The 22688-nt window shown below is 37.8% G+C and overlaps 4 protein-coding genes and 1 long non-coding RNA gene across 6 annotated transcripts; 3 read left to right on the forward strand and 2 right to left on the reverse strand.

Moving 5' to 3' along the window:
• The first annotated feature begins 107 nt into the window (after nucleotides 1-107).
• LOC137105243 (reticulon-4 receptor-like 2) lies at nucleotides 108-4044 on the forward strand. 2 transcript variants are annotated; one of them, XM_067487146.1, is made up of 2 exons: nucleotides 108-1803; nucleotides 2330-4044. In XM_067487146.1, the coding sequence occupies exons 1-2, from the start codon at nucleotides 1507-1509 to the stop codon at nucleotides 3098-3100; spliced, it is 1068 nt and encodes a 355-aa protein (XP_067343247.1). In that variant the 5' UTR covers nucleotides 108-1506; the 3' UTR covers nucleotides 3101-4044. The 2 variants fall into 2 exon arrangements, with proteins under 2 accessions (XP_067343247.1, XP_067343249.1); XM_067487148.1 differs by having other exon boundaries at nucleotides 2348-4044.
• Nucleotides 4045-4195: 151 nt separating this feature from the next.
• On the reverse strand, nucleotides 4196-8389 carry tmem101 (transmembrane protein 101). The gene is made up of 4 exons (XM_067487150.1): nucleotides 8209-8389; nucleotides 6975-7155; nucleotides 5750-5896; nucleotides 4196-5134 (listed from the first exon to the last, which is right to left on the reverse strand). The coding sequence occupies exons 1-4, from the start codon at nucleotides 8337-8339 to the stop codon at nucleotides 4826-4828; spliced, it is 768 nt and encodes a 255-aa protein (XP_067343251.1). The 5' UTR covers nucleotides 8340-8389; the 3' UTR covers nucleotides 4196-4825.
• Nucleotides 8390-9767: 1378 nt separating this feature from the next.
• On the reverse strand, nucleotides 9768-17018 carry LOC137105248 (uncharacterized). Its single transcript, XR_010911784.1, has 5 exons — nucleotides 16895-17018; nucleotides 13188-13360; nucleotides 12496-12642; nucleotides 10205-10290; nucleotides 9768-9903 (listed from the first exon to the last, which is right to left on the reverse strand). It is a non-coding gene; the product is annotated as an uncharacterized lncRNA (long non-coding RNA).
• Nucleotides 10218-12106, forward strand: gngt2b (guanine nucleotide binding protein (G protein), gamma transducing activity polypeptide 2b). The gene is made up of 2 exons (XM_067487152.1): nucleotides 10218-10301; nucleotides 10414-12106. The coding sequence occupies exons 1-2, from the start codon at nucleotides 10218-10220 to the stop codon at nucleotides 10540-10542; spliced, it is 213 nt and encodes a 70-aa protein (XP_067343253.1). The 3' UTR covers nucleotides 10543-12106.
• Nucleotides 15486-21659, forward strand: si:ch1073-13h15.3 (inactive all-trans-retinol 13,14-reductase). The gene is made up of 11 exons (XM_067487145.1): nucleotides 15486-15718; nucleotides 16921-17103; nucleotides 17434-17675; nucleotides 17758-17953; nucleotides 18657-18854; nucleotides 18944-19063; nucleotides 19169-19307; nucleotides 19769-19878; nucleotides 20100-20266; nucleotides 20467-20626; nucleotides 20904-21659. The coding sequence occupies exons 1-11, from the start codon at nucleotides 15562-15564 to the stop codon at nucleotides 21071-21073; spliced, it is 1842 nt and encodes a 613-aa protein (XP_067343246.1). The 5' UTR covers nucleotides 15486-15561; the 3' UTR covers nucleotides 21074-21659.
• Nucleotides 21660-22688: the final 1029 nt, after the last annotated feature.

A 22688-nucleotide genomic window follows, 5' to 3' on the forward strand; every position in this document is an offset into this window, starting at 1 on the left:
TTTTGAAGGGCTCACGTTGAATGATTTACTAACCAGATTTTCCTTTTTTAGCTCTGAACCTGACACAACAGTATATATAGAAGGAAACATTTAAGGCTCATTAGACTGGACATGGCTCACTAGCATAATTGTGACCATTGCTGTTGTCTTCAGCTGTCCTTGGGGTTATAGGTCAGCGCTGCCACGTTGAACAGATCAGGTTTTTCTGTGGAATGTGCAGGTTTCCTTTCAGGTACTGTTGCATCTTTTATTGTGGCACATCCCTTTTAATTACAGGAAGCTAATGTCACCGCTTTTTCAGCTTAATATTTTAAATGCGTTCTGGTTTATCTAAAGCTGCTTGAAATTTAGTGCCATCCACTTATTGACAAAGATAACTTCATAGTAAATCAGTGATGGAAAGTGTTTAATGTGGAGTTCACAAAGTAACAATAATGCTAACATAGTTGGACTTTAACGCGCAAAATAATTGAAGAGCACTAATTATGATTTAGTCAAACTGCAGCTGCATTTCAAGTGGGTTGTTGAAGGGTGATATTGGATGATTGTTCTCGTGCTCTTGAAGCTAAGAGTTATTTTCAGGTCATTAGTTTATCTGCGGATTTATATATATTTTCTTGATTTTAGTTTGTGAATCAGCTGCTCTATAAAATGTCAGAAATGGTTAGAAATGCCAGTGCCCGGTTTTGAGTTGCTAAAAGCTCCTGTTGTTTCCAATTAACAGTTTAAAGCTTCAAACTATTTGATTCCTGACCTGTCACATGTGCACCACCTGCTGGTTTTAATGTGGTGGACAGGGATCAGCAAGGGAACAGTGATAATGTGGTCGGTTGCTGTCAGAACGCCGTATATTACAGCTCGCTGCGTGAGCCACAGATGCTAACACCTGCCCAGCACAACATTAAAACGGTCAGATGGTATTAATTTTGCAGCTGTCCGAAGAAGAAAACTAGCACATATTTACATTGAGAAGCAGTTGGAGGATAACAGAAATGTTTTGTTTTTGTTTTACACTTTTAAAAGATGCAATTTTGAGGTCATGGTGATAGACACTTTTACTTCATCTAAACACTAATTAGGACCAGTTCAATCTTTACATGGACTTTTCATTACCAAATCTTTGAGTTGATGAGGTAACCAGTTTGCGAATCCGTTATTGTAAAGTTATGTAATGTGATGCAGAAATGCCAGAATAACCTAACTGAAAACAGCTTATTGGACCCATGAACAGCAGCAGATGTAAATCCTTATTTTAGGAAAAGGACCAGATCAGACCAGATATGCCATTTCTCCCCATATATGGTGATGTCCTATGATGATCTGTTTAAGCTCATAATCCTTCTCTAATCAGGAATATTCGATGCCCATTCGCAGACAGTTTTCTAAAATGTCACTGCACTGAATCAGGTTCTCTTGGTTGCCTCATTTCTTGTTCAGACGGAATCCGGTACAACATAATAACCATGCTTTTCACCAGGAGTGAATCGACTTTAATCTAAAGAGCAGATGTTTGCCGGTGGCTGCACGATGCTTGGTGCGGCGCTTCTTCTGCCTGTTCTTTTGAACACTGCGTTGGGCTTCAAGCTGTGTCCCAGCCCCTGCCTGTGCTACGAGTCTTCGGATCTGGTGGAATGCAGGTCTCGCGGACTGGTCCAGGTTCCTCCCAGTGTCCCCCATGGTTCCTGGCTGCTGGACATGAGTGGAAACAAGCTGTCAGAGGTGCACAATAGATCCTTCAAAGGGCTGTGGTCCCTCAAGATCCTCTTATTGTCCAACAACAGCATCCAAACTCTGCAACCACAGGTACCAGAAAAGATTTGCATCTGATTCCCATACGCTGCTTTGTTTTTTATGAGTGTTGTAGTAGCATAAGTAGAAATACTCTTCAACTTTGGGCATAATCAGATTAAAGTAAAATTATTCAGATTATTAGTATTTACTATTGGAGATGATATGTTGCCACATGTGCAAGCAGCATTTTTATATTGTTGCTGGTGGTGGTGGAAGTAATTGACATCAATAAAGCTTTATATACTGCAAGTAAAAAAAAAAAAACAAAAAGCACTGTTGTATATTCAAATTGTTACAAAGTCAATCTGCTTGTTGAATATATGAAGTATAAGACAATGAAATCAAATTTGTATAATTTTATTTTCACACAGAAATCATCCCAACTTGGAACCTAGATATTAGCAGCATATAATGGCAATATTCAAGTTCAAGTACCTCAAAACTATACATGAGCACAGGTCTTGATTAAATGTACCTCCACCTCCGGTTTTTCCATGGGCAGGCGGAGGCCTTATTACTCTCCTTTTCTGCATTTCAGTCTCTGTCATCACTGCAGTTCCTAGAGAAGCTGGATTTGAGTTTTAACCAACTGCGTTGGCTCCCTCAGGACTTCTCAGAGAGTCTGTCATCCCTCCTGGACCTAAAGGTGGACCACAACCTCCTGCAGCACCTGGATTCTGCCTCGCTGGGCGACTTTGAAAACCTGAGGAAACTGGACCTCAGTTACAACCGCATCCAGGCAATGGATGTCAGAGCTTTTAACAGCCTGTCTCGACTGAGCCTCCTGAACCTGGAAGGAAATCGGCTGAATGTGCTTCGAAATGGCCTATTGAGCAGGCAGCAAACCCTGGAGGTGCTTCTGCTCACCCACAACAACATCTCTGTGATCGAGGCTGAGGCTCTGACTCCTTTGCGACATCTGGCTCTGCTCGGCCTTCGGGGAAACCAGCTGGAGCACATAAGATTCAAGACCTTCCAGCGGCTCCACACAACCAGCACGCACCTTCAGATGTCCTTGAACCCGTGGGCCTGTGACTGTGACCTGCAGCGTGTCTTTGGCAAGATCCAGCGTGTTCGGCATCTACACGTGGAGGACTACAAGGACATCATCTGTCACACTCCTGCTCAGCAAGCTGGGAGCTCCCTGGCCTCACTAGACAGTCAGCTGTGTATGGCTGAGACGGCGTCGGTGCTCGTCATCACCATCACTGTGATGCTCGCTGTGATTGGTACCCTGGTCAAAGCAGAACACAACCGGAAGAACAAACAAACTGTAAGTGATACAGAGTCACAGAGACAAGAAAGATGATGTGCTGTTTATTTCTGATCCAGTGCTGTTGTTGTTGCACGACAGCTTTTAATCAACAAGACATCATCATGTTTCATCCTGTTTAGTTAAAGTCTTCTTTTCTTGATGTTTTAACACCTTGTGCTAAATTTCTTTTCATGGTAAGGAAGTTAAAATAAGAGGCCAGGAAATGAATCAGCTTAGTTTTGTAGCGTGATATCCAGGTTATACATAGATGTACTTGGATACATGTAGATATACTTTTCAGTGTCACATCTATATTTGTGCTTCTTCCTGACTGATGAAACATCTAATTTAAATGTTTTTACCTTCACTACCCATGTTTTTTTGGCGACAGTCATGACTATATAACAGCAACAAAAATGTTGCTCACACCCTACAGTATAACATGTAGTTTCTAACTGTAAAATACTGCAAAAGTGAGGTATTTGTAGTTTACCAGCATACATTTTCACTATACTTGTACTTGTACTCCCCTTTAATCAGCTCGTCTTTATGAAAGGTTTAAAGTGCAGTAACATGATTTTTATGTCCTTCATGATTCTACAAAAAAAGAAAATAGAGACATACAACTATTGACAAAACAAAAAATTGACACACGTTACTACTATATGTTCTAGTGTCTTAAAAGTAATGGTACGTTATGACCATGTGATTTTAGCCTCAGAAAATAAAAGGCCAAAAGTGAAGGGTCTCCTTTAGTGGCACATCGACGCTCCTTAATACTCTCCTACAAAAACTAAAATACAGTGTTCGGTGTTTGTTCAAACGCGAGGATTCAAATTAACTTTGGATTATTTGAGGATGTTTGTAGTGTGTTTTATTGCATTATACCAAGAGGTGTTTTTATTTAATATATTTAAATATTAAATATTTTTAAATAGGGAAGTTTTAATACCTTTGCTTGTCCATCACCTTTGTGCTCCGATAAATGTAATGTTAGACACTGACAACTTTCATACAACAATAACTGTTCCATACACATTTTATATTTAATGAGTATCTCAATGTTATTGATCACATTCAGTCCAATTAGCTGCAGCAAATGTAGATTAAGATAAGCAGGACTGCAAAATGACAACAGGCTGCACAATAGTCTGTAAAAATAAATCCACTTTAAATTTAATGATGGAAATTCTTAAACATGGACTGTAATTGTTAATGTACATTATCATGCAACAGAAACAATACTTAAGAAAATACAAAAGCTGCACTTATTGTATTTATTCAAAAACTACCTATTTATATGAATGCACACGTTTAAATCAATGCAACAAGTAGTGTTTATCATAATTACGCAAATCTCATTTCCTAATAATCCCACATATTACATTTTAGGTTTCTCCTAATCTGCCAAATATAAAGTATAGTGTAAAATATTTAAAACCATTAAGACTATGTTTTTTAAGAATAAACCCTGTGTGTACAGTACCAATACTCACTTTTCAGAGCATAAGAGACAAAATGTAAACATGAATCCAAATAAATAAAAAATTGTAAAAAGAAAGCTTGGGTTTTCCTTTTTCTTACAAAAGTTACCAACTGGTGGGCAAACGCAATCAGCGGGTTTACACCCAAATGTCTCAGCTTGAATGTTTGAATCCTGAGGGGTCACAGAGCGATGCCAGCTTCAAGCACAAAGTCGGGCTGTGACACAAAGGCCAACCATCTCCTGCTGTACAGACACGTCAGTCTGTAAAAGTTGTCTGTGAGAGCACGAGGGTGTCAACCGTCAGTGGCCAGGATAAGCACAGCACCGAATATGCCCATGTTATGTCCGATTAGCTTCATCTGGTTCCAGAACTCCACCTTCCGAGTGTGGTGCCAGTATCCCAGGTTGCCGTCGATGAGCAGGATCACCAGAGGAAGGACAGTGGCCAGGATCTGGGCGGCCATGCGGATGTAACAGCCAGAGAGAAAGGCTAGGGCCAGAATCCCAAACAGCACCTCCAGCAGCATCAGAGTGATGTCTCCCCCAGCAATATGGTTCAGATAGGCCTGTCGGTCCTCTTTGCTGTGCTGTAGTGAGTACACCTAGTGGGGGGGAGGGGAAGCAGTACTGCGATTGTTAGAATGACACTAAGAACCTGATTTGATTTGTAAGGAAACTGTTACAGAAGTAATCAATTTGATGTGTGTGTGTATATATATATATATATGAATTAATGATTAAAAAAAATAATCAGCAGTATTCTGGCATAATGTGTTGTATTATTTGACTGAGGACATTCATTCGCAACTTTGATGGAAACAAATCATTTCAGCGATTTATCTAAAACAAACATCTGCTTGCTGAATTATTATTTAATTGTTCGTCTTTAGATTTATTTTTTATCTCCTTGCTGAAATGTCTTAGCATAATCTCCCTTTGATGTACAGTTTTTTGTGTGTGTCTTATTACTTGTGCAAATAGACTAAATTAAACATTTAAGCCAAATAAAACGGATGAAATTTCTGACCAGGGCCAAATGTCTAAAGCCTCGTTTTGTTTGACAAATAGTTTAATATCAAACGTATTCATTTTGCAATGTAAGTGATGCTTTTTGTTCTGACAATCTCATTGGTCTTATTTTGACTGTAAAGTGTGAGAATTTCTTAATGAGCCATTCTAAATATGAATAATTTGTAAATGTGATAAAATCGTCTCACCACGCAGATGAGATAGACTCCTAGGAATACTTGTCCAGTAGACTGCAGGGATCTGCTTCGGGGTTTCTGTCTGTATACTTCGCCCGCACCACTGGCCAGAACCAGGAAGCCTCCAATAACAGCCAGTGCTCTGGAATACATTCGAACCTGCAGAACAAAAATGTTCAAGCTGTAATAAATGAATTATAATGTACTTAATAATATAGGACAAATATCTTTTAAATATAGGTCAGATTTTCATTGCTATTTCAACATAGATTTGAGTCAATTTCATATATGCTTCTATGTCTGAGTATGGAGTTCTGTAGTCATTTGACCTCTAAACAATCAGACTTCAGTAGGTGAAGGAAAGAAATCTGACAGATGGCTTTAAAAGAATTTGAGAAGTAAAAAAGCGTGTTTAAGAGACTTTCAAACCACCTCAAGATAATGGTTGTGGCCAGGTAACATGTCCATTTATAAGGAGCTGGACCATCTTTTAAGTAAAAAAAACTATCTAGGGAGCAATTATTGAGTTGTGACACCATACACATGGCCTGGTTAACTTGATCAAAGTGGTATCAAATCTACTCTCCTTTCTGCTTGTCCCGTGAGTTCAGGGTTGCCACAGCGGATCATTGTCCGCATGTTGATTTGGCACAGTTTTTACGCCGGATGCCCTTCCTGACGCAACCCTCCCCAATTTCTACCGGGCTTGGACCGGCACTGCATCGCTGGGGAGGGGGAATGGGCTGTTAGGGGTTCAGTGTCTTGCCCAGGGACACTTCAACATATAGCCAGGGCCGGGGATTGAACCACTCACCCTGTGGTCCTTAAGCAACTGCCTTTACCAACTGAGCGCTATATATAAAATAACGCTTAATAAAAACCTAAACTTATTAGCACAGTCTAGATTAAGAAACTTTATTTATTAAATTAGTATTAATAATAAGAAAAACAAACTTATTTCACACATAGAAGGGGATATTTAAAAAACATGATTGCTAATGCTTGGACTTGTGAATTATGTTATCGCTGGTGTAAAAAGTGTAAAACGAGATGCTTAAGTTGCGTAAATGCTTATGGTGTCACCAGAATAGTTTGACAAAGCCTGGTTCTACTGAATTTTACATTAATTAAAATGCATTCTGATGGAATAATAACAAAAACATCAAAGGTCTGATATGAATCTGTGTTCAGAAGCATATTTGTGAGTATAACATATTCCTTCAAAAAGGTGACTCACCTTAAGCCAGTCACCATAGTGCACCTGTTCTCCAATGTAGGATGCGTAAGTGCTAACAGCCAGTTGTATGGCAGCAGCCAATGCGAACCACCTCCTCTTCACACCAAATGACATGAAGCTCGCACAGAGCACTGCAGCCCCCATGTCCACATACAGATACGGTACATGGATGTCCGGCTTCCTACAGATCACAATCAAAAAATACATAAAGCCGTTTTTATTCACCCACCTATTTTCTCAGCTGCTTTTCCTATTCGGGGTAGCAGGGGTGCTGGAGCAGGGAACACCCTGGAAGGGCGCTAGTACGTCTCAGGACCAACAGTGAAAGACATAGACAGATGGATAACCATTCACACCTATTAGCAATTTACAGTCACCACTTCACCTAACATGCATTTCTTTGGACGGTGGAGGAAACCGGAGGGACTGTGGGAAACCCATGCAAGCCGGGGGGAAACACCACAAAGAAAAGCAGGTAGATTCAAACTGAGGGCCTTTTAGCTGTGAGACATGTGTAACCACTCCACCACTGTGCTGCTTTAATTACTTCAACAGTATTGTAACAAGTTCCTGAAAGAAAGAAAAACTCGATGCCAACTGACATCAAGCAGTTTGCATAGATAATCCGTGGCTTTGGGAGGTCATGGCTCACATTTTCGTGATATTCTATAAACAACTCAATTAAAGGGATTTATTTTATAGAAAACAAATGTTAGTTGCAGCATATTTTCATATTTACTATTGTAAAGACCAGCCAACAACTAACCATACCCAGAAGTGTCCCAACACAGCTGACGATAAGTCCACCTAAAGTGCCCATACGTGTAGGAATAAATATATCCGCATTTTCTTCAAAGTTGCAATAATTACAGTGGCTTTTCGAGGGGTGTGGCTGTCTTTAGGGAGCCCGTGCAGCCAGATACACTACACGAATTACGGACTGTCCCCTTGAAGACGGAAAATTACAGACCACAGGCTCCATATGGTGAAAACTTCTGATTAGAGGCTAAAGTCGTTGTTAAAACCAGGACACTCTCTAGCTGCTTGGTTTAAAGAAATAAAAATGTCAGGTAACAAAACAGCAGCCAAATAATTAACGCTACACACGTCCACCATTAGCAGAGATTTCTGGACATCGAAGACTGTAAAAGTTGGACACTAACTTTGGATACATTTCCGCTAGCTCGGTAGCTAACGTTAGCCATTTTACAAAGCTCAGTTGAGGTACTCTTACCTTTTCGAATCCGCCCGTTCAGCGAACAGCATCAACATACTAAAGCAGTTCCAAAAGCCAAACCGGGTCAAGATAAATGCTCCTAATTGACTCAGAAACCTAAACATTTGCTTTCTAGTAGGACCTGCCATGGTTGTCACCGACGACTGCACTGGCTGTTCAATGGACTTCCGGCCCGCGTGCCTACACGTATAAAAGTAAAAGCACGCATCCTGTGTATATGGAGCAGAGTAAGTGTGTTTAACTCAAACTCTAAATCGGAGACTCTTGTTTTGAAAACTATGTTTGTTCCAGCGTAAATGCGGCCTCTTATTGGCTGACAGAGCCAGGTGGCCCAAACTGACTTCTTCAGGGAAACCGGAGAGAATAAAAAGGCTCGACGGCGCCACCAACAGGACAAAGTAGATCATCGATTTATCGAAGGTCAAAAGAGGTAAGTGTGCCTGTAACCACGATTTGCTCTTGCTACTTTACATAATTTGCAGCAATTTTAAGGTTAATGATTTAAAAAAAAAATTAAAAAGTGAAGAAAAGTCTGACTTACCCCTTTCATTTGTGGGTAATGCGGGTCAAAGATAATACATATGGGAAACAAACCGGGATTTTTGTAATTAATTACTTTGTTTTATTGTGATTCATTTAATTTTTTAGCATTTTTCAAAACGACTCAGGTTAGGTTTACAAAAATACCTGCAAAAATAAAACAGGACCAAAACTAAAAAAAAGACAGTGGAGAGTTTATCATTAGGTGCTTACAGACACGCCAGGTATTCATATTGACCAGGAGCATCTCCACACTGCTTGTAGAGTTAATCCACTGATGCATCTAAGGTTAATCTTTAATAGATGAGACTAACCCAGATCCTGAAAAATGGCTTAGTGTGAGTCGTGCTGAAGGTTTAGCTCAGCATCAGTAGCTAGTCAAGACTCAGATAAAATGTCAGTTGGAGGTGAAGGCCATAGAGTATTGTGGGACATTAGTTTAACTCCCTTTAGGTAATTGAAATCATTGTGCGCTTCCAATTGATGTCTCTCAGTTATACAAATCTTCATTTTGACACCCACAAAACTACCTCAAGCTCAGTGTCTCCTGCGTCTCCATTATTCAAATCAGCTGTGCACTATAAGTGGCTGTTAAGTATTACACACCGATTTATTAGAATGACGTTCCAAGACTAAGAGCACCTGATTGGATAGACTTCACGGTTTAAAGCATATAATCAAATCAGTGAATGCCCAAGCTCCTTCCTCTTGACACAGGTCCCTGTGCTTATGAACATAAACACACTATGAACCCAACTCTACATGCACCCTAATGTCATCTGTAACTAAGTATACTGTATGTGCTAAAGCAATATATTTGCAAAAAAACAAAAACAATTTGCTTAAATAACTTCAGTATTTTGATTAGCTGCTGATAGTTTTTCTTAATCAATAGTGTACAGTAAGTGCACAAATACATTTGATCCCACAACATCCACAGTTTACACTCACACAACAGATGATGTGATGTTTACAGGTCTATTGTTTCTATTTCAGCAGCTCACTTACTCCACTTTGTTGTCAGTGCTCTTCTCTTTCTCCTTCCTGTTCAGGGGTAATGGCTCCTGATTGTTTAATCTCATCACAGGGGATTGGTGACACAGGTCCAATCCTGTGGTGACCTCTACCAAAAGCACCACCAGCAGGGATCAGCTGGGATGAAGAGCAGTGGGACAGAAAGATTCAGTCAGTGTGAAGAAGCAACAGGACTTGAGAAAGGCACTTGGTCGATGAGCTCTTAGGAGCCACCACATTTCTCAGATTGTTGGAGATCCTGCCATTCAACAGGTAATGATTTAATATTGAGATACTTGCTTATGCTGGATTTACATTTACTTTATCAAACCAAAGTATTTGAAGAATACAGTGAATATGAAAATAACCTAAAGAAACTATAGGTGTAGCACTAACACACCAGCACATTTGTAGATATTTGTTTTTGACCTGACCTGACCTTTGCAGCCAGGATGGCTCGGGATATGTCAGATAAGGAAATCTTGAAAATGGAGCTGGAACAGTTGAAGAAGGAAGTTGCCACACCTAGGACACCAGTAAGTAAATTGTCACTTTTTCATATACATAATTTCATAGTCTTAATAACTTATAAGTAGCAAAAAACAAAACAGTAAATGGCACATAATTGTTTTGTCTTCTGATCAACAGGTGGGTGCAAACTGTACAGACACCATTAATTTTGTCGAGGGGTTGCTACCAAATGATCCACTGATTAAGGGCGTTTCAGATGACAAGAACCCCTACAAGGCAGACAAGGGAGGCTGCATAATAACATAGCACACAGACATCCATGAAAAAGTCACAATATTTTCTATGAGAGTCTGTTACAATGCTGTAATAATGCTGTAGAAATCTTGTGGATAAATGTACGGTAGTAAGAAAATAAACACCTGTAATGTTACCAAGAGAGCTCACTGGAATACTGAAAATGTTTGTCAATTTGTAATTAAATGCTAAGAGCTGTACAAAGCTTCGACCTGACCTGCCTCCTGCATGACAGGAGTCGTGCAGCCACTGCTTGGGCTAATTATTTATAGGATTTCTTTGCTGTAGCACGTCAGTCACACAGCCCTGTTGACACAGAGCTCTGTCCGGTATCAAAGTCTTTAGGCTTAACCCATCAGCTTCATCCATCCAGCTTCTGTTTCAAGCTCTCCATCCAATTACGGTCATTTATATGTCGCTTACTGTTACATTACCAAGACAAGTATTGTGTGAATATACAGTAGCTTATTTAAGTGAAAGTTTAATTTCTCACAGGGTAATAAACTCTTTGTACAAACAAATTCATCCCAAATTAAATCTTTTTCAGTCCGGTGCCTGTAGTTAACAATGTATCAGCACCTTTGCACAACTTAACCTGTGTACAAGAATATGGTGGCCTACATGTCACGTATCAATGAAAAGACCTTGGTGATATATCAGCATTTTACTTCAACCTTTTAGCTTGGCTTAACAAAGTGGTCAAAACAACCTCTAAACTTTGAGCTACAGGCTTCAATTAAAGAGCAAAGGACATTGTAGCACGGTGGGTACAGATTACACATTACAGAGTTCATATTCCGGATTTTCATGTTCTTTCTTTCTAGTTCTGCAAATCAGTTCATATTGTAACAATAATTTTAAACATCTGAAAATGATAACACTAAAAATAAACAAATTAACATTACTACAAACCCTGTTTCCAGAAAAGTTGCGGTACAAAATGTAAATTTGCAAATAATTTGACACCCTTTGTAAATCATAAATAGTACAAAGACAACATATAAAAAGTTGAGACTAAGACATTGGATTGTTTGAAACTGGACAGAAAAGTATCAGCTTATCTTAGATTTGGTGCCAAAAAATTGTTATATTCAATTGTTGTAAACAATTGTAAACTTTTTTGGGGGGAACATTTATTGACAAACGGAGGTTCTGTTCCCATGTTTTCACCTATAATCATTAAGTTTACACAAATTATAATATGGTAATTAATGAGCTTAGAGGTGCTGAGAGGTAAATTTTATTTAACAATAGTTAAATAAAATTTCTGCACATTCTGAACAGATGTCTAGAATCACACTAAGATTTTAATCAAGTATGAAACATTAGCCATTCCAAGGACTATTGATATAAGGAAGAAATTTGTACCAAATTTTAAACTTTAGCTTTTATATAAATTAAACAAATAAGATATAAAGTGTTTGAGTGATTTTCTTTACGGCTGCAGTGATAAAATCCCGTTCGCCTGTGTTTCCAGTATATGCAATGCTAACTTTGAATGCTATTAGGCTTAAGCTATTTAGCATTCACAAGTAGTATAAAAACATCCAATAAATTGTTTAGATAATGTATTGATAAGAAGCTATTAGTCTGTCAGAAGACAAACTACATATTATTAGACTAAAGGGTTTTCTCAGAAATATTTGAAAAGCTAGACTCCATATGGTCTTCTGTGAATAAAACAATTCCAATGGATCATAAAAATTGCAGTGATAAAGCCAAATGTAAACTTGGTGGTAGATGAAAAAGTAGTTCAAATCATATAAAAGGAAAGTCCTTCAGCATTCAGCATGTTTTATCTAAATGATCTGTTTGCTGCATTATAACATATATTTCAATTAGATTATGACCAAGTGATTGTGTTAGCAGTCTAATATACGATTATTGCATTTTGATGTTGTGATCATTTTGCAATGCTTCTTAATAAAAACTGCATTAGAAAGATAATAGATATGACCATGTTACCATCAGTTCTGTTTGTTCAGGTTTCTGTCTTGACAAGGTGCCTCAGTATTTAGATGTCATCATCATCGGTAGTGGCATTGGTGGGCTGACAGCTGGAGCCACACTGGCCAAAGCAGGAAAGAGAGTCCACCAATGATGAATAATAAACTAAAGTAAAATAACAATAAAATAGTACAGTTAACATTAAAAAACAAAAACAAAATCATAATTACACTTTATTGTAAAATGTTGGCAGTCAATTTTTTTAAAAATAGACTGTGGTCAAAGAACTATTGTGAATCAGTGTTTTGGCTTAACTTATGAAACTAAGTTATTATCCATATAACCTAGCATCATAAATGTGAAATTTCACTAGAAATCATGACAGAGCCAGTGAGTTATAGAAATGTTTTATGGACTAAATAACTACTTATCAAGGACTTACTCTCTGTATATTTAGGTGTATCACCAAATGACTTCAGTATATTCACCAATGGAGTTCTATTACAACAATACAAGCGAGGTGACTACTACCCTAAAGGTGGTGCCAGTGAGACCCCATCCATATTATCAGCTCCATTTAGAAATATGGAGGAAGCTGCCTCGTCCGAGTTCCTTTCTCTCAGATTCTGATTAATGGAAAGGGAGCAGCTTATGCTAATTTATTTTTCACCTGTTAAAGGCAAGAAGATGCTCGCAAGTTAAGATTGTACCTGAGATGAAACAGGCTGAAGGCTTCTTTTCTGTGACAGAAAATTTCAAGAGGAAGTGGAGATTCATGCACCTGTGGTCATCTCAAGCTGTGGCATCTTCAACACATTCCAGAAACATCTTCCACCAGAGATTCAAGTCAAACACAGTAAGCAACAGAAGTCATTTCCTTAACCTAAAAGAAAATAATTCTCAAAAGTTATTTTGAAAAAAACAAACAAACAAACAAAAAAATATAAAAACAAACTGTAAAGTTCGTCTAAAGTGATTCTATGCTTTCCCATATTATAGACATTCAGGAAAAACTGAACATGATGGAATATGGCAGATCTTCTCTGGTTTTGATGGGACTGAGGAAGAGCTGGGGCTTGTGTCCAGTAACAACTGGTTTTTCAAAAATAACAATATGGACAAGTCTTACGTATGCAGAGCTCTGATTACACTAAACAGGGATGCAGTGATAACAAGGGGGCACTATTGTATAAGCGCTAATCACACACTACATTCCAAAGGCACAGGGGATCCTTGGTATGAGCTTGTTTACACATTTTTAATTTTTGTATTGTAGACCAACTTTTATTATTTAAAAACACTATATAAAATATAGTGATCGTTGCACACGAAACACTATATTATGTGATTTATTGCACTAACAAGTCAGAGTTTTATTTTCATTCTCTAAATGGAGTAGAGGATCAGTCAGGTTCAGTTCCCAGATGTTAAATACATACTCATGGATTCTTTTATTTGTGTAGATAATAGATAAAGCACAGCTCAGACTAATGGTTGACCATTTCAATTTTACATTTACATTTTCATTTAGGGCAGAATGTAAACTAGGAGATTAGTACTTTGGAAGCTGTATTATGCATCGGCTCTTTGTTCGGGTAAAAACAAGGCTGGACGTTGACTGTGATGCAGAAATATTCTGTGATGTTGGCAGCAGCGGAAGAATTAGACGAAGATAGTGAATTGGACTATGTGCAGGATGAAAATAACAGCAACATGGAGACTGTTCTTCTGTAAGTGGTGAGTGCATGTTATTCAAACCAACTACCTTCTGCCAAGAAAAATTAATGACAGTTTTGTTCCAGAAATTTGTGTGTTGTGTACACTAACTTTTTAACGTGTGTTCCAGCTCATATTTTCTTTTTGCACATAAATTTGATGCACATAGGAAGGCCAATGTTTGCATAAAGCACAGAGAGGAGTATGGAGGAGCCCATCGTTACACGAACAGAGGAAACTACTGTTAAAAACAGGTGGACTCCAATCAAGTTGTAGAAACATCTCAAGGGTTATCAGTGGAAACTGGATCCACCACAGCTCAATTTTGAGCATCACAGCAAATGGCATGAATACTTATGTACTATTATTTTTAATAAATTTCAAACAAACTCCTTTCACGTTGTCATTATGGAATATTATTTGTAGAATTATGAGAAAAAAATAATAATTTAATCCATTTTGAAATAAGGCTGTAACATAAAAACATGCACTGTCTGTGTCTGCTAAATCTATAGCTTTAGTTCAAGTGGAGCTCAAAGTCTGTGGATTTATCATCACATTACAAATGTTATTATCCTTATACAGTAGAAATGCATAGTAAATATAGAGTAGTTAAAGTTCAGGAAAGTAAAATATCTCAATTTCTTAGTGGCTTTAAAGTACTTAATGCCTGTAAGGACAAACATTGTCTTTATCAGACCGGAAATGTTGAAACTCTTTACTGTTTACTGATTTACTGTTGTAAAGACATAAAACTGGACACAGTACAGACGAAGTCTAGGGTCACTTGTCCATAGTGTGGTTTCTTTCATAACTGCCTTATCAAGGGGCATATATCTCCTATAAGTGAGGTGCCCTGTTAGCCAAATGGTGACTGTGAATGCCACATAAATACGTCCAGATGGGGACCAATGTGCATGAACGTGGATAATATAACCCATCTTTAATATCAGCTCTCTATTTGGCTTTTCTAATAAAGGCAAAACCTTTTTAGGACCCTCTTGAAAGACAAAGAAGTGAAATACAGGAAAACCAGTGGTCACATCACAACCACTTGTTAAGACACTGCTTCAAATTCAAATTTTTAGACTTACAATATCCTTTGTCAATGTCTGTATAACTGTAGACCAGCTTGTAAAAACATTATTATTATCTTTGTATCATCACAAGAAAAAATGGGTCTTTCACCAATTTATCTTTACTGCTTGTCATAACAAGAATAGAATTACAGACACAGCTGCCCCTTTTCTCTAGACCTTTGGCTCTCTGTACCATAAAAGGAGCCTTATATAAGCTCATGCGGAGAGCAGTGTTCATGTACTGCAGATAAAAAATAACTCTAGTAACAGTATATTGATCATTTCAACAATGTGGCTCTTGATTTTCTTAGTCTGTTTAGTTATATGGGTCGGTGGCACATACTGGTACCTATTTGGAAAACCAAGCCCTTTCTCCCTAGAGTCAGTGAGGCCTCCTGGACCTCGTGAGTTTGATCAGAAGAAGCGGGACAAAGTCATTAAGCAAGGTAAACATTATAAAGTTTATAAGGTATGCATGCAATGTCACAATTGGCAGAGGTAAGCAATTACTTGGTTAAAAAAAAGCATATTTTCTAGCAGTTATGGCTAATGAGCTCTTTGGGTATGATACAAAAAGATACAATTCATTTATTAGAGTACTTGTGATATTACATCAATATGTTAGGCAATGAGAAACGTAACTATCATTAAAATAGGCTTTTATACAGTTGTTTTAAACTATTATATTTGGGTTTTTATATAACTTTTTTTTCTTAAATTTTCTTTACTTTTACACTGAAAAAAAGACATCAACACGAATAATATTTGAAAGTCAAATGGTTTCAAAACTTTCACACTAAGGTTTTTAATGGAAGGGTTAGAATCATTTTCTCTTTCTATTTCTAACTGTTACACTGCGGTTTTATATAACTCAAACATATAAGATGTAACATGTTAATGAGTAACCCTAAAGGTGATGAAAGGTAAACTGTTACTGCTGCATGAGCAAGGCCTGTTTCCATTGACTTTGGATTGCTTTGAATTGTACAGGTGGCCATAATGTTAATATTTTTGTAATGACTGATCGGTGTATGATGTAGTTGCAAGTGAATGTAAATGTTTATTATTGCACTGCACTTGTGGGCGACAGTCATTGGAGGGTATTTGGGCGAACAGATCAATAGACAGAACTAGAGTTAACTTGTGGTAGATCAAAACAAAAAAAGTAGGCTCTTTAGATAGTACATATATGAGAAGCAGTGTAAAGTGCTTTGAGTACCAATAGTTAGAAAAGCTCTATATAAGTGCAGACCATTTATATTAGTTATGCACTGTACTTTTCACAGCTGCTAAGCGTTCCAGATAAAGTTTTATCTAAATGACCTCTTTGCTGTATCATAACATACAATAGCAAGTACAGTATTTTTTGTGTTTGTCTTATCCTAATTAGATTATGACTGGGTGATTATGTTAGTCTAATCTACTGTTTATTACAGAGCAGAGGATCTAGTTCAGCAGTTAGGTACAATATTTATGACAGGAAAGGTATGCAGTACAACTTTCAGGCTGTATTGCATAACCCATTTATGCAACACATTTTTAGGCTGTGGTAAAATTTACAACACCTGTTAATAAAATGTATCCGAACTAGAGAGATTGTAAATATAATAAGACCATGTTACCATCAGTTCTTCGTGTTTCTTTGCAGGTTTCAGTCTTGACAAGGTGCCTCAGTATTTGGATGTCATCATCATCGGTAGTGGCATAGGTGGGCTGACAGCTGGAGCCACACTGGCCAAAGCAGGAAAGAGAGTCCTTGTGCTGGAACAACATGACCAAGCAGGAGGCTGCTGCCACACCTATATAGAGAAAGGCTTTGAGTTTGATGTTGGTAAGAAGAGGGATCTATGCATTTACTTTTCATGGAGCGGCGAATGCTCATGATCTGTTGAAAATTACAGTTTAGTTAAAAAAGTTAAACTGAATGAATTTGTCACTGGAAAAAGAACACGATAACTTTAATTGACCAACTGTAGCATTTTTTGTGACCCCAAAACGTTAAAAAAAAAAAACAGGGATATTAAGAATGCACTGTATGTAAAGGTTATTTCTCTTTTTGGTTTAGCTTTTCAGAAGATCTACTGTAAATCCCATTGTAGCTTTAGAAACTACAGAACATAATTTGTCCCTATGTTCCTCTTCTCAACCCCTTTATCCCTAGGGCTTCACTACATTGGTCAGGTCCATGAGAACAGTCTTTTGCGTATCGCCTTTGACCAGATCACTGAAGGCCAGGTGGAATTTCACAAGCTGAATCAACACTTTGACATCATTCAGATTGGCCAAGGCGATAAGAAACGAGAATACACCATCTTCTCAGGTAAAACTGAGATGAAAGCCCATCTGATGAAGCAGTTCCCTAATGACACTGAGGCCATTGAGACATTCTTCAAAATCATGAAGGTAGCGCTACACATATTCAATCGGTCTGTCCAAAAGTTAGAATGTACATTTAAAACCCTCTATAAATTTTTCAATTTTACAGATCTCAGCTAAGAAGACCCACTATCTGGCAAGTCTAAAGCTGATCCCTCAGTGGGTATCATTGTTCCTGCTGAAGTCAGGCATCGCAAACCTATTGTCCCCAGTTTTCCGCCTTTCCGGCACATGTGCAACAGACTTTGTGAACACCCTGACCAGCAACAAAGACCTCCATGTCATCTTTTCTTATCTTTTCTATGGTGAGTGCACTAAAGAATTTATACCAGATAACACTGAATGAACAAAGTGGAAAAGAAAACATGCTCCACCAAAGTACAGGGTAGACAGAAAGGAAGACAGTGACCCATTGTTTTTATATGTGTATTTGTAACTGAAATCAATCAATGACCATAGAGTTGAAGTACTTTGTATCAGTTTTTATTTGAGGGTGTTGCAAATAAAATGTGTCGTTATCTAATCCAGTTTTTTAAAAGCCATCCAATTTTTTGGGGTGTAATGATCAGAATTTCACTGTCTTTTCTTTTGAAGAGTTATTAGGCAGGTACATAGAATCACAACTTTTGACTTATAAAGAAAAGCCTGTACACTGTTCACCATTTACTGCATTAATTTGATTCCTCATGTTTAAGTAAAATAGCTGCCCGTGACAAGAATTCTTATTCATTTAAAAGGTTTTCTGCATTCAACTCAAATCTTCAAAACTACATCGAGGTCTGATGACTGTAATGGCCATATTTTGACATAAAATTGCCTTGTTGCCACGTCTGTACAAGATCATTATGTGTGTACAATAAATTAGTGGTACTATCCAGAAAGACTGCTTTGAAATCTTTAACTACCAACCATGACACAGTGCACATGATATCAAGCATGAAAAACTGTTGGGTGGATTGTGTAATTACTTATTAAGCCCTTATTCTGTATATATATATATATATATAGGTGTACCACCAAAGGATTCCAGTATTTTGATCAATGCTCTCCTGATTCACCACTACAAGCGAGGTGCCTACTACCCTAAAGGTGGTGCCAGTGAGATCCCCTTCCACATTATCCGCACCATTCAGAAATATGGAGGAAACTGCCTGGTCAGAGCTCCTGTCTCCCAGATCCTGGTTAATGAGAAGGGAGCAGCTTATGGTAAGAATTAAATTCAGCTAATCTGTTAAAAGTTAAGATGCTCATAAGATGACGCAGACTGGAGACTTCTTTTGTGCGCCGTTTGACAGGTGTGAAAGTGAGGAAAGGTCAAGAGGAAGTGGAGATTCATTCCCCTGTGGTCATCTCAAATTGCGGCATCTTTACCACCTTCCAGAAACTTCTTCCACCGGAGATTCAAGTCAAACATGGTAAGCAACAGATGTAATTGCTTTAATATAGGACAAATTCTCCATAATTACTATAAAAAAATCTAAATTTACTGCAAGGTGATTCTACACTTTCCCATATTATAGAAATTCAGGAAAGACTGAACATGATGAAATGTGGCAGAGGATCATTCTTGGTCTTCTGTGGTTTTGATGGGACTGAGGAAGAGCTGGGCCTCGTTTCCACAAACATCTGGACATATAAAAACAATGATATGGACAAGTCGTACGTATGCAGAGCTCTGATCACACTGAGGGGATGCAGCTTTCACTAATCACAAGGGGGCACTATTGTATAATCATAATCATACACTGAATTCAAAGACAGTGATTCCTCAGTGTGGGCTTGCTAACACAAACATAATTTTTACATGACATACATTTCAATATATTCAATTCAACTTAATTTATATGATGCTAATTCACAACAAAATGATCTCAAGGCACTTTCCATAATAAAGTCAAGATTTATAGAGAAACCCATACCTTTAACTATAGAGAACTATACCTTTATAAAAAACAGAATTCCTTTTTCATCCTGCAGATGGGGTAGATGACTAGTCAGCTCCAGTATTTATAGACCAAACCCACTGACTCTTGCATGTGTGCTCCCAATGATGATAAAGCCAACATTGCTCAGACTCATAGTTGAATATTTTAATTTTACATTTTCATGTTTTCGTTTAGGATGGATGATTTCTTTGCATTGAGTAAAGAGGAAGCGCCAGACAACATTCCAATGATGTTCATTACCGTGCCATCTGCTAAAGACCCCGAGGCCAAAATAAGACATCCAGGTACAAACAAAGTCACTGCTAGTGCTACTGTTGGTAATAATACAATGAATAAGATATTCTAAAAGAATATGGTAGAACTGAATGTTTAATTTTTAAAGATTTACTGTGACTACAACATCATTTTATCTGTGTGTATTTATTATCTGAAACAAAATGCGAGAAAAAGTCACATCTTGGTCTCAATACAGACTGGATGTGATCTTTTGTCTCATTTTTCACAGGAAAATCTTGCATGACAATACTGACCATGGTGGAGTATGAATGGTTTGAGGAATGGAAAGACACTACAGTGCGAAAAAGGGGTGAAGAATACTACAACTACAAAATGAGATTTGCTAAAAACCTCTTTGACTGGGCCTGCACTTTGTTCCCTAAAATCAGAGACAAGGTAGGATTGGTAATTCATGCATGTATGAGCATGTTTGATTCTGCAGTCTGTGCATTTATATTAAAGGCATCTAAACGTGTATCTTCTAAAAACTTTAAATTATCAACTTAAGGTGTGTCGCTGCTAATGTACACTGTCTATGTTTTATTTCATACATGCCTGAGAGGTACATTATAATATTTGCGTGATTTGGCTATCAGCTGGTTTTCCAGGATGTAGCAACCCCACTGACTAACATGCACTACCTGGGTGCCCAGCGGGGAGCCATGTACGCCGCTGAGCAAAACCTGGATCGTTTCCATGCTGAGGCTGTGGCAAGGACCACATGCAACACACCTGTCAAAAACCTCTACATATCAGGTATGGAACTGTTTACAAATGGCTAGCCAAGGGTTTTATGTTACAATAATGCACAAACATTGATGATTTGCAATTGAACAGTGTTGTCACAAGCATGAAAACATGAGGTAAGCCCTCAGAATTATTTACCTGAGGTTGGAGAATTGATAATGCTGTGGATTAGTTTATGGCACTGGTGTGGGTAAAATACACTAAAACAAATCTGTGAGTGAGTAGCAGAATCCACATAGTTTTGTGTCTTGCAGCAGGCTGTGCAGTGTGTATCTCTTTATTCTAGGCCAAGACGTGTTCAGCTGTGGGATAGCAGGAGCTCTACATGGTGGACTCTTATGTGCCTCTACAGTGTTGGGTCAAATAGTCTACATTGACTTGCTCCTAATCAAGAAGAAGCTGAAGAGGAGAAAGGCCAAAGAGCTGGCCCAGTGGGCTAAGACCAAACGAGAGTAACAGCACCCTCTAATTCTCCTACAGTAAACTGGTGAAATTGCACAAACCTGAACCCCTGATTATTTTGGAAACCTTGAAAGAACAGACATCCAATAATAAAAAGACATCTTAATTCCACTCTGTATACTAAAATTATAAAGTCTGTACCGCACATGCAGGCCTATAGGGAAACTCATAGTTAATAGGAAGTACTGTGATGTTTTGCATATTTCTTGACTTTTTTTGTATATAACATTTATAATCAACAGTAGTATTCATTGTTGTATACCTAATTATATTTAAAAGTTCATACACCAATGTAACTCTGCAAGGTTTCATGGATACATGGATTGCATGATACGTTTAGCCTACTGTTTGGAAACCTTAAAATGTGAACATTTTTGGATGCTATGAGAAGATGTCTTGTTATTTTGTACAAAGTGTGTGCAGAGAATGTCGTTTCATTTTTTATTACTGTCACCTTTAACAGTGATATTGTAACCTTCAACAGCTTTATTAGGGAAACAATTCATTCTATTAGGTTTGGTTCCAATCATGTTCATCTTCGCTTACTGTAAAATTAAATTTTTACATCATACAATGTGCAGCACATTGCGTACTGCTGTATTTTTTGATTAAGTAATGAAATATAACATGAAATATAATAAATCTAATCATTGTATGTATGAGATATAATGGGTTATTATTTATTTTTTATTATTAATATAACACTCACTGGTTATCTGATACTGCAAGCCCCCCTCTGGGTTTATAATCCATCTATGTTGTTCTGACCTGACATATAACCCCGATGTTGTTTGGGTAACTTCTGAAATCAAACGTGTGCGGGAAACCTCAGACTTCCTGCACTAAGTGAACATTTCCTCAGTAAACGGAGGGCAGGTTTGCTGACAAACTGTGGTCTGTAGCAGACGACCGGTGGGATCCGAGGAGAAGAATGCCCCCTCTGTCCATGTAGCCGGTGGGATGCCAGTACATCTCTCACTCTGTTAAACTACATCGCACTGCTGTACAAACCCAGGGAAAGCTTGCTGTCACTGCTGCTACATTTACATTTCTAAACATTTTGTTCTTGTAATACTAAAGAGAATTAAAAAAAAATCCGAAGTAAAGAAAGTTCAAGAAAAATGGAGCAAAATGGGAGGAAGAGACGTACTGTTAATTATATTGATTTTTGCCTTGCTGGAAGTTCAGTAGACCAAAACATATAATTACCGTGGCATGAAAGTGGACTCAACCAGATAATAAACGTGAAATCTACAGTCACAGTTCTATGCTGAGGTCTGACTCACAAAGCTATAAACAAACCCACTTAAATCCAATTTTTTTCACTTTCTGACATCTGGAATAAACTCATTCCACTCTTTTTAGTCATGTTAGCAGTGTATTCGTTAGGCATAAAATTTGGTAGACATTCATTTTTCGGAGGGTAAAATATAAAAACTTTTCATCTAGCACAATCATCAAAAGTCAAAGTCACTGTGAGCTAAATACTAATATCAGCTAATACAAATCCCTCAGTATAATTGACACTTTGGAGACTGTTGGCAAAATGTTTAAACTTTGAAGTGACCAAAATTTAAAGGGAAATCATTTCAATAAGACATTCACAAGA

Source organism: Channa argus, chromosome 20 (genome assembly GCF_033026475.1).
Source record: "Channa argus isolate prfri chromosome 20, Channa argus male v1.0, whole genome shotgun sequence".
Lineage (NCBI taxonomy): Eukaryota > Metazoa > Chordata > Actinopteri > Anabantiformes > Channidae > Channa > Channa argus.

What these genes read in the sequence shown, in the direction of transcription:
- LOC137105243 (XM_067487146.1), top strand. Translation starts at nt 1,507, where the DNA reads ATGTTTGCCGGTGGCTGCACGATGCTTGGTGCGGCGCTTCTTCTGCCT. An exon ending in TCCAAACTCTGCAACCACAG is followed by an intron (nt 1,804 to 2,329) that starts GTACCAGAAAAG and finishes TCTGCATTTCAG; the next exon opens with TCTCTGTCATCACTGCAGTT.
- si:ch1073-13h15.3 (XM_067487145.1), top strand. Translation starts at nt 15,562, where the DNA reads ATGTGGCTCTTGATTTTCTTAGTCTGTTTAGTTATATGGGTCGGTGGC. An exon ending in GGAGATTCAAGTCAAACATG is followed by an intron (nt 19,064 to 19,168) that starts GTAAGCAACAGA and finishes CCCATATTATAG; the next exon opens with AAATTCAGGAAAGACTGAAC. An exon ending in CAAAAACCTCTACATATCAG is followed by an intron (nt 20,627 to 20,903) that starts GTATGGAACTGT and finishes TCTTTATTCTAG; the next exon opens with GCCAAGACGTGTTCAGCTGT.
- tmem101 (XM_067487150.1), bottom strand. Translation starts at nt 8,339, where the DNA reads ATGGCAGGTCCTACTAGAAAGCAAATGTTTAGGTTTCTGAGTCAATTA. An exon ending in ACTATGGTGACTGGCTTAAG is followed by an intron (nt 5,897 to 6,974) that starts GTGAGTCACCTT and finishes TTTGTTCTGCAG; the next exon opens with GTTCGAATGTATTCCAGAGC. An exon ending in GAGTCTATCTCATCTGCGTG is followed by an intron (nt 5,135 to 5,749) that starts GTGAGACGATTT and finishes CCCCCCCACTAG; the next exon opens with GTGTACTCACTACAGCACAG.
- gngt2b (XM_067487152.1), top strand. Translation starts at nt 10,218, where the DNA reads ATGGCTCGGGATATGTCAGATAAGGAAATCTTGAAAATGGAGCTGGAA. An exon ending in TTGCCACACCTAGGACACCA is followed by an intron (nt 10,302 to 10,413) that starts GTAAGTAAATTG and finishes TCTGATCAACAG; the next exon opens with GTGGGTGCAAACTGTACAGA.